We start from the raw sequence: 11,219 nt of genomic DNA on the forward strand, positions 1-11,219 counted from the left end.
GTGACTCTTGTTTCTTTCAGTGTTTTTAATAAATAATATAACATTCTTACACTTCTAGGAACATAGGTGACCAAACTCAGAGAACACCAACACCACCCCCCCCCCCCCATTCCTGTGTTCCTCCATTTCATATGCTTAGACTCAGAAGGTTTAGCTTGAGAATAGCTAGAACACAAGACAAAAAACTAGGAAACCAATTTAATCATCTGCAGAGGGAGATCATTTGGGGCATATTGAGATAATGGTTCTTCACACCATTTGAATGTTTTTTCAGTTCAAAAAATGTAATGGACCATTTCTTACTGAGCCAATCAATCTGTTTATCACAAAAGAACAAAATCTATTCTAGTGCTCATCTCATGTGTGTGTGTGTGTGTGTGTGTGTGTGTGTGTGTGTATGCTCATTTGTGCTCTGTGTACTCCTGAGGTTGATCATTCTACAGGAGTTGACCTGGTGTCCTCTCATCTTATTACCGTTGTACCTGTCAGTCAGTCTATGTATGTGTGTGAGCATGGGGGGCAGTTGGGGTTAGGTGCCTCGCTCAAGGGCACCTCAGTCATGGCCACAGGCCTGGGAATCGAACCCACAACCCTCCAGTCACAAGACCAGTTCCCTACCACAGGACCATGACTGCCCCTAGCCATCACCACTAGGCCTGGTGTGCAAAACTAAGGCTACTCAGACATTCCTGATGTCCAGACGAGTCAGTCTGGCATTTCTATAGTAAAACTGAAGAAGCAAATGAACTACCGGTAATCTGTGCATCATTATTTAGGAGTCTGGAGGTGATTCTGATACTGAGGCTGAGTTGTGATTCATACCCCAGGCTTAATAATAGCACCAAAACAGGTCGATCAATAAAGCTCTTCTGAGAAGATGCCAGAAGCAAACACATCATGTATTCATCTGAATACTCCACGTATATATAAAACCCACAGAAGGCCATATTACACAACAGTAACAGCTCTATTGTAAAACGGCTAGAGGTACACAAGCAGCCAAACTAATTCCTTCACTTCCTTTCCATAAAAGTGCCTGGCCCCAGACACACACATAGGCCCCAGACACACACATGGGCCCCAGACACACACAGCCCATCTCTGCATTCACCTCTACTCACATTCACAAAGTCCTCCTGAAAGGCAGGAGTGGCTGTCGACAGGCCACGCCCCTGCACACGCCCAGCTATGTCTCAGGAAGCACAGACCGCAGGATGGGCTGGCAGGATCCAGAAGGTTCCCCAGCTAATGATCCGTACATCTACAAAACATCCATATCTACAAAAGGATCCCCAGCTAATGATCCATACATCTACAAAACATCCATATCTACAAAAGGATCCCTAGCTAATGTCTTCAAACAATCCCCAGCTAATGATCCTTATGTCTACAAAGCATATATGTCTACAAAAGGATCCCCCAGCGAATGATTATTTTGATAATGATGACAATATAGGTCTACAAGGGAGGGTTAGGTGAACCACACCTAGAGAAGCACGTCTAGATAAACACATCTACAGAAACCCATCTTGTGTCCCCACCTCATAACTCAGATAGTTGCTACTTTTCATCTTGACCATTTCTTTTTGCAGCCATAAACAATATTCAAACCCAGGACTGGATGTTTTATTAATATAACAATCAACAAATATTCAAAAATCTTTAAGTGGGGTATGAAATATTACAAAAATGTAAAATATAGAAATATCAGAAATGACTAAGAACACTGACAAATACGTAAATACGTAAAGGAAGTAGTGACAGTAACTGGTGGAGGGGCTCTAGATCGCAGGCACTGCAGCACATAACGCCTGCCAAAGACCCGTTGCTAGGAGCCCGACAACTTACGGCTTCCTTCTGGTGGTGGAAACTGTGATGGGTGGGGCTTGTACTGACTAGCCAATCAGGTCCAAGTCAAGGATGCAGAGTGGCAAAACAGCCTGAATTTTTCATAGCCATGGAAGTGTTTGTTTTCCAGCTCATCTCAGAATCCTGATTTGCTTTTATTGCAAAGCTAACATGATCTTTACATCACAGGGCATCCTGTAAACCCTCAGCAGGCAGCAGCCAAAACGGCTCCTCTCAGACAGACCAGGACTCTTCTTCACTTGTTTTTGTGTCCATGTCCAACCAAGGAGCAGTCATAGCCCTGTGGTAGGGACTAGGGACCGGAGGGTCGTGGGTTCGATTCCCAGGCCTGAGGCCATTACTGAGGTGCCCTTGAGCGAGGCACCCAACCCCAACTGCTCCCCAGGCACCGGGCTAGGGCTGCCCACTGCTCTGGGCACGGTTGCACCACAGCCCCCTAGTAATCACTATTGTGTGTTTGTTTGTGTGTTCTAATTGACAGATGGGTAAATGCGGAGGACAAATTTCGATTGCAGTGAAAAAAAATCACAATTGACAAATATGGCACATTTTATTTCACATTAACCTCCCCCCACATGTCAATATATTGTATTAGTGGAGCCCCACACCTGTTAGGATATCAGGAGCTATGAGTGATTACCTTTGGTGCAAAGGAGTAGAACCTGATGATGAGTGTGTGTGTGTGTGTGTGTGTGTGTGTGTGTGTGTGTGTGGGTGAGCTGTGTGTTGGATGGGTCAAGAAATATTATAAGTACATCTTACCACACTCATACACACCCTTAATTTCCCACAGCAATCTTGTAAAAGGCAAAAGGACACAGACTGCAGGGTTTGATTAGTCACTGACAGACAACCTCATAACAGCCGAGTGCTGACGGGCACAAACGCAGATGAGTCTGCAACAGACTCACACAATTAAATCAGACAATGTAATCAGACAGGTCTGCTCAGAGCAAACACGTCAGACGGTGCAGGATGTCTTCCGGCGGGGGAAGCCAGCAGCTGCTGTAACGCCTTCACCGGATATAAGCAATGGAAAGACAACACAACAACATTTATAATGGTAATAAAAATAAAAATGTTATTTATATCCGCCGTGACATGCTTTGCGTAGTCCTTCAGGCTGGTGTATACCGAGGTGAGAGCAGAGTCACTCCAGACGCAGTGTCCCTCTGCTGTGTGTCTCCGGTACAGGCTTAGTCTACATACGGCGGGAGAGACTCCACCTAGCTGTACCTCTCACACGCCTCCTGACACCGTCGCTAGGAGCAGTTCTAGTAGTGTCAGCAGAATCTCATTAGAATGGCAGACGTAAACAGGCTGGTAGCATCTCTTCCCATCGCCATGTCCCCCTCACCCTCATCCAGGAGCAGCCGTTCTGGGTAACACTTTAACATTCTCAGTGGAAGAGGAGCTGGACTCTTCAAACACTGCAGTCCTGAGATTCTTGTCCAAAAGCTAACTGTCTTTGTAGAGGCCCAAAGGGCTGTGTGAGCTGCCTAATCGGGCCTGCAATGATAGCAGGATGGCCCAGCGCAACCAGAACCGTCAATCACTCAGCTTGGTACCATTCTCGAGCCGTGTGGGAACCGGGGTATTGACCTGTCTCTAGCCAACAGCCAGGACAAAGCAGCCAGTCCGGGAGCACAAAAGAGCTCCTCAGGGTGCAGGGAGCTGCTACCAACCAGGCGTTTACACACGGGTGCTGCCACTGGATTCACTCCAAAGGATAGCGGAGAAGACCAGAGAACACCAGTTCAGCGTGTGTGTGTGTGTGTGTGTGTGTGTGTGTGTGTGTGTGTGTGTGTGTGTGTGTGTGTGTGTGTGTGTGTGTGTGAGAGAGAGAGAGAGAGAGAGAGAGAGAGAGAGAGAGAGAGAGAGGGAGAGAGAGAGTGAGTGCAGGTGTTTGTGTATCACACTTTTCCACAGAAACAAAAGCACTTCCCCTCTCATTAGACAGTTCACAGTTCATTATAAGACACCTTGGTATATCCACTGTGTTCTCTATTTACACTCTGCACTCTATACTGTGTACTGTATTTACATTGTGTGCTCTATTTACACTGTGCACTCTATTCACTGTGTGCTCTATTTACACTGTGCACTCTATCATGTGTACTGTATTTACATTGTGTGCTCTATTTACACTGTGCACTCTATTCACTGTGTGCTCTATTTACACTGTGCACTCTATCCAGTCTACTCCATTTCCACTGTGTGCTCTATTTCCACTGTGGACGCCCTCTGTGTGCTCCATACACTGTGCAGTCTATATCCATGTCTCTGTTTTTTAATCCGATTTTATACACTGTATTCATGAGTGCTGTGACCTAAAATCTCAAAGGGAAGACTGGGCCATCTGCTCAGTTTTCCTGACTATGGATGTTCAGGACTTAAAACAGTGGCACCTCGGCCCATTTAGTCCTTAGTTGTTCTGTTCCACACATACATTACAGCAGCAGTGAGCAAGACCGCATCAGCTCACCCCACATCTAGCAGACCCGGACCATAGACACCATGTACAGAACAGCATGTGATGATCACAGAGAAGCTGTCTGACCTTTGACCTCTGACCTCTGTCACACCCAGGCAGACTGATCCTTATGTGAATGTTCATGTGAACGGGCCCATCATCCTCTCCTATTATAACTGATGAGGCAGTAGTATAATTTTCTAGCTTGGTAAAATTATTATTTACAGTTTTTCCTCTGAACAAATTATGTGATATTACATTTAAATATTCATAAATTGTTTAGGAAACCTAGCAGAGTGTAGCATTTGCCCTCATTTAGTAGTTTAATATTGTCAACACCATCTGTATTCTTAGGGTCACGATGGAAAATGAATATGTTAATACAGTAAAATACATCCAATGTACACTAATGAGAAAAACTAATAAAGTAAAATCTTCCAAGATAAAAAGATGATTTTATGACTTGAAGTGTATTTTGCATATACTTGGAATGCTTCATTCTACAGACCTGGTCCATCCTGCCATTCTACCCATTGCTCAGACACAAACCCAGATCCTCCGCTGGCTAACGCCACTGTGGTGTAGAATTACATCCGCCACAATTAAGACCCCATTTGCTTCTTCAAACACCTGCCATCCTGCTACAGACTTGCAAACGGGGAGAAGGTAACCACAGATTTACGGTTCGCCCCTGGTGATGTTTCTACTGATGTCTGGGTTGACCTCCCTCATGAGCACAAAAAAACACATATCAACACATCCTCGTGTTGAGAAGAAGATGGCCACACTATTTCTCTTGGCAAGAAACTAAATTAGGCCAAACTGTAAATATTTTACTAGACCTCATCCATTATTAACCAATGGCTAGAAATCAAATCTCCTTCAGTGTCTTAGTGGTTGAGTTCTTTTCATCTTCTAACACACTCAAATTCTAAGGCATCACAAAAGTAGCAATAGCAAACTTTAAAGGCCTACAACTACCTAGAAATTCACTCCCAAAACACACTGATGTAGATTAATTTATCTCAGTCACAATGTAAATGAACTGCAAAGTTCCATGACCAATTACAACTGTTTTTGCCTTGATAAAAATGCACATAAGGGGATCTCTGTGCATACAGTAACAAAAATAATCCCAACAGCATTACCTTAAACCTCGTGGTATAAATCATTTGGCCAACAGATTTAGAGTGCCTCTTAAAATCTTTATTAATGTGTTTGTTTCTGTCTCAGTGATTAAAGAATATTTTCCGCCCTGTGTTTCTGTGCAGCTCCATTAGGTAAATGAATGGGTCTGAAGAGTGTGGGATTAGATCAGCTGTTCTGTAACCCCCCCCCCAACACATACCACTCCCCAGGCCAGAGATCTGCAAACTGCTTCGTCATAACAGCATTAAAATGGCTGCACTTAAAAAAATCTGCCCCGATGAGGTCGAGTACATGCTTTGTATAAAATCTGAAAATAAACTTACCAAAAAAAAAGGAAAAAAAGAACCCCTTGCTGATTGGCTGGGATAGTACAGGCTCGTGAGGTTCTGTGGCCATGTGTGCGCAAGTGTATGGCTGACACAGGCAACCTGCGGGGACGCCCCAGGGACGCCAACGAGCCTCCATACTCACTGGTTGTGTTTCCGGACATCTGGATAATGCACTTGCTCTCCTTGCCGGTCTCTCGCGAGTTGAAGGGGCGGACCCGCACCGCCACCTTCACCGAGGCCCCTGCCATGGCACCGCCTTCCGGGTCCCACCAGTGTCCACGCCTGCCAGGAATGGGTGGGGTTGGGGAGCAGATGTGAGTTACTGACAGCAATCTCTTATTTTCCTATACACACTCCTATAATACACAGAACAACATAGGCGTTTGGGCATGTTAGCCATTCTATTGGATAAACACTAATTGTCAACACATTGTTATATCAGTGAAAATCGTTTTGTGCATTTTGTCCAATTCAATATGGCCCCTTTTTCTAAATTAAAAGACTTTTTAAAGTCTCCAACACTAGATAATCTTAGGCACATATTGATTCAGATGACCTTTCTACTCCACTACAAATTAAATTACATATAGTTTTAAGGCTAAGAAGATATCGATTACAGCTCCTCATCGCCGTAGCAACCTAGACACCAGAGAATGACATCAGCATTTAATTTACAAAAAGTGTCATCAGGAACACTTCCTTCAGTCCCTGTGTCATCTTAGCCAATAATAATCTATAGGTAATCAATAGCCAATAATAATCTATGGATAATCAATGGAGATTTGTAATCAAAAAAGATTTAAAAGACTGAGGTAAGACAGCCTGCCCTGACAGATAAATGGCATCACTGCTGCAAGACAGCATGCGCATGAATGATATTCACATTCACAGAGTCAGGAGTCAGCATCAGGCATTGAGAGGCCGTGACTGGTCCCATCAATGACAAAAGAACTGCATGCACGGCCAAAACCATTCACTGGGCTCTCCAGGATTACAACAGCGGCCCAAAACCATACACTCAGATATCAGTGGAGCGCCAGTGGACGAGCAAAATGGCGGCTCAGCGGAGGCTCGGCCACTGAGTCATTTCGGTGAGCTCTGTAGATGGTAAACATGTGACTGTTCACTGCAATACACTTGTTAGGGGCCTGGAGGTTTGTGTGAGTAAGATAACGGGACATCTTTTGAGAGTGGGCAGACTGGGGAAGCTGCCATCTCCCTGGACCACCTGGGGACGATCTTCTCTCTGAAGAAACAACGTGATGGTTTGCATGCTGCTGAAACAAGATGTCACCATTTTTATTTTACACCCTATAATGATAGCATTTTTTATTTTTTAGCAAAAGCTTCAATAAATGTTTTATCATTCATTTTGAGTTAATTTACCTATTTTTGCCTAACCACAGCAGGTTGTCGGTACTAGCCTTTTGCTATCCTACTGGTGTGTACACCAACATTAGGCGACAACACACAGCATGAGCAAAATCGCTGGACAGGACATAGCAGTCAAGTTTAAAGAATTGACGATGTCGTTAAAGGTCATGTGATGTGTATGGCTCCTTTTACAAACGAACACTAGACCTGCCACCATGAAACTCATAGCAAACTGTACCAATAATGACACGATTAGTCTCAACTGGTTTCAGTTTCATGCAATCACACAAAACCGTCCAGAAGCTTCACTCAATAGTCATTAGATAGCTATTAAAGTTTTTAAAAAGCCTTGATAAATAGCTGATTTAAAAATTATTAATTAACATATTAAAAGCGCAGAACTGTAATTAATGCTAAATGTTCTAACATAAAATACCGTCTGTTCGAAGAGAAAGAAAACGTTCAATCATGTTCAAGTAAAATAAATCGCGAACATCCACCCCAAGCGGCGAAAAAAAATTTAAAAGCTTCCGTTTCTTTCGTGCCGGTTCTTAAAAAGATGACTTCGCCCATGACGCATTAACGTTTAGCATAGCCCACACAACACTTGCATTTCTGTTCGTCCTTCCTACAGCGCAGTCAAACATAACGGGAATCACAAGCTGGAATCAGTACGTCGGGTACAAATTTGAACCGTCACGCCTTTGACACTTCTCACCTGAAGTGTAAGACCAATGACGTCAATAGCTGAGAGGTTCTGGTCTTCTAGTAGCGTTCCCCAGTACACTGTGGATGACTGTGCATTTATCATATACACCACTAATAATGTCATACGATCCACAGAAGGCTTGTGTAACAACAAATATTGGCTGCTGGGTCCTTTAAGCCATTTTCCTCATTTCTCATGATGGGATGTAGTTTGATAATGGCCTCTGGCTGGCCGCACCCCATAGCAGTCCCACTTTGGTGATCCAGCACCACACATTAAAACTGCATTATGCGCACAGCACAGCATCAGACAGACAGCTCAAAAGCTCATACCTTTTACAATGCTGTTTCTCTTGCTTCCTAAGCTGTTTACTACACAGCAATTCAGCCGATCTGTTCCCAGTGGTGACTCTGCGTCTGGTTGTCGAGGCTCCTGTCTTGGCTCTTCAGAGAATGTCCTTTTGTCCTAACCCCCCAGATAGAGATGGCCCAGGGGGGACATGAGGGGTAGCAGTGTGCTCGGGGAAGCCTGTGTTGTCCGGGAGGATGCCTCCGTGCTGGAGAGGACTCTGTGTACTGCGTGAGGCAGAAGCCAAAATGGCTCTGCTGGCAGCTCAGAGCAGTGATGCTGAGACTGGCTGAGCCAGTGACATCACCACTGAGGGAGGCAGTGGGATCTATACAACACGGGTCAAGAGAGGGAGAGGAAAAGAGAGAGAGAGAGAGCACAAGGGGGAGGAGGGAGAGGTGGGAGAAAAGGAGGAAAAGGGGGAGGGAGAAGAGCAGGGGAATGGAGAGAGAGAGAGAGATTAGAATCCCTAGGGAATATGGCACACACAATAACACCGCATCACTGGGTCTATATAATATAATATGTGAGATTCAGTGTCTTCTACATTTACATTGGGAAAACAACATTTTAACTTGTGAAACATATATCAATGCAGTTCATTTAATATTTGTATGCTAAAATGAAATCATACATATAGGGTAGTAAATGTTCAAGAGTTTAAAAATGAAATCAAGAGGTCATATTAGTCATTAGTACACTATACATCTAAAACGGACCTCTACAATTAATATGATGAATAGGAATGTTTGCTTTAATTAAGCCCGACAGAGTGAGAAAAGCAGTTTACATTCATTAATCAAACAGAGACATTATCTTTCACGCTGTACAACAGTCAACATGAATACAAAGCACACTTCTTTATCTAAATGCTGCAACACTTATCTGCAACTCTTAACTGCAGCAAATAGGACAACTACAAACTGGACATACAATTTGTGATCTTTCTTTCATAGTATTTGCCAGAGGAGAAATCTATTTATGTAATTATTAGATGGCATCAAAGCGCATAGCTTCACACATGTTGAACTAGTCCAGTAAAATGGAGATGAAAGATCATTTCTGTGAAGCAACTGGCTCAGGGAAAACTAATCGTCTTACGCACTGCTGTGTGTAATCTCTTCATCATCGTCATCATTGTCATCATCTTACATGCCAGAAGGTAGAGGAATTGTGGCATATAGCAAACACAACTACTAACGGAAAAGTGAACTAGTAGAAAATGTACACGAGTTGTGTCTAACTGTGACAGATTTTCAGCAGAATTTCACACAGCATCAATTATGTATGGCCAGACCGTGATGTCAAAAGTGCAGACCTTGTAGGATTTAACCAAATTGGAACTTTACACTATATATGGGCCTCTAAAAAAGAGCAACACACCAGGTGAGTGAGAGGATTAATGAGGCTGCAGCAGTGATCTGGACGATGGCGTTATCGGTTGATTTGTTCAGGCAGAATGGGGGGTGGGCAGCATGACTAGGCAGGGCAGCCATGACCGGCTGTGGCAGACCAGGCGAGGGCCGCTCAGGTTTCACCCACACTGTAACACAATGCAGTTCACTATTGTCGCTTTACAACACACCCGGCTTTACGCGCCGGCGACCAAAACGCTGTCTAACTCGTCTTCTTTCGCCTGTTTCTCATGTGGTCTCTTCCAATGACACTCTTGTTCCATCTTTATCTTGTTCCATTATGTCTAAATGCCATTTCCCCTCTTCCTCATACAAAGATAAAATCGCACTTTAAACACAGTGTGATAATATATGCCGCTGGTCTTCTAGAGTGCGTCCATTACAGCGTGGAGACAACCATAAAACCCAGTCACACTACACAACAGGCAACTGGCCCTTTCTCTGATTTTTTTCTGTCTTGTATAGCAGCCTTTATTAATCCAGCGCAGTGTCACACACACATGGCACAAGTGGATGATTCAAACATGCCTTTAAATAATGAAGAGCTTATCAAGGTTGATGCTGTCAATCCCAAACAACACTGCACTCACCTGCTGTTCAAGATGATGCTAGCCATAACTATGGCATATTCTGGTCAATACAACAAAGGTTTGAAAGTAAGAGGACAAAACTGGTAATTTCTCAGCTATTTGACCAAGGCCTGGTTAGTGTGATAAGATTCAGATTCAATATGATAAGACTTTAGGTCTGATCTGACCAGCCCCTGAGAATTAAATCTTACTCCTCTCTCTCTCTCTACTCTTTCCTTTTCTTCTGTCTCACCTCAGTGGAGTACAGACCTGAATAATTTAAAAGAATTACTAAAGAATTGTGAACTTCCTGTCTTAAATTGTGATTTAAAGAGATAAACTATTACTAGAGTAATGGTTTTCTATTCAGAACATCAGTTCTGCACTTGAATATAATCTAGAACTATTTTATTGGACTTTGATACTGAAGTGATCCACATGAAGACTGTCCAGTTAAAAACACCAGGCATTAGTGTCTCCAGAGTACTAATCCATTTTTACCCGTATCTGTTCATCCCTGAGTACGCGAGCATGTTTTTTATTATTATTATTTCTCCTTTTTTAGATTTTCCCCTGTGTATTTTTGTAGGTTTTCTGCCTACCTGGTAATGAAATTCCGCATGTCTCTGTTTACTCTGTGGAAACTCCATTGTGGTTTTCTTCTCCCTGTAGTTTGACCATTGCCTGTCTGTTTAGTAAACCAATACTGCCAGATTCAAGCATCTGTTTCTGTTTGATTGGGGAGCACATTCACCCAGCACTCATTACCATAAAGGATGGGAGGATTCACAACATCCTGCCTGATGTGGGAGCCACTCTGCACATCTGGAAAGGTGAGATGGAGTCTCAGCATGGCAAATGCGACCCCTGCTGGAGACACAGGGTACTTTACATAGATATATAGCCTACTACCTCACAAGTTTCGTTAGGTTGGTATAAACGCGTATTGAAACACGTACCTTTTAATTGGCTATTTAATTAGCT

The 11,219-nt window shown here is 43.5% G+C and overlaps 1 protein-coding gene across 18 annotated transcripts in view; it reads right to left on the bottom strand.

Moving 5' to 3' along the window:
• The window catches only part of kif1aa (kinesin family member 1Aa), a 49,574-nt gene extending 41,027 nt beyond the window's left edge, over window positions 1-8,547 (bottom strand). For 16 of the 18 annotated variants that reach the window (XM_076990428.1, XM_076990422.1, XM_076990429.1 and 13 more), the window contains exons 1-2: window positions 8,236-8,547; window positions 5,963-6,102 (exon numbers count right to left, since the gene is read on the bottom strand). In XM_076990428.1, the coding sequence (XP_076846543.1) occupies window positions 5,963-6,068 (106 nt within the window). In that variant the 5' untranslated portion in view covers window positions 6,069-6,102; window positions 8,236-8,547. The remainder of the gene's footprint in view (window positions 1-5,962; window positions 6,103-8,235) is intronic. The other 2 variants (XM_076990431.1, XM_076990430.1) reach the window with 1 other exon arrangement.
• Window positions 8,548-11,219: the final 2,672 nt, after the last annotated feature.

The sequence above is a fragment of the Brachyhypopomus gauderio genome, unplaced genomic scaffold (genome assembly GCF_052324685.1).
Source record: "Brachyhypopomus gauderio isolate BG-103 unplaced genomic scaffold, BGAUD_0.2 sc75, whole genome shotgun sequence".
In the NCBI taxonomy this organism is placed as follows: domain Eukaryota; kingdom Metazoa; phylum Chordata; class Actinopteri; order Gymnotiformes; family Hypopomidae; genus Brachyhypopomus; species Brachyhypopomus gauderio.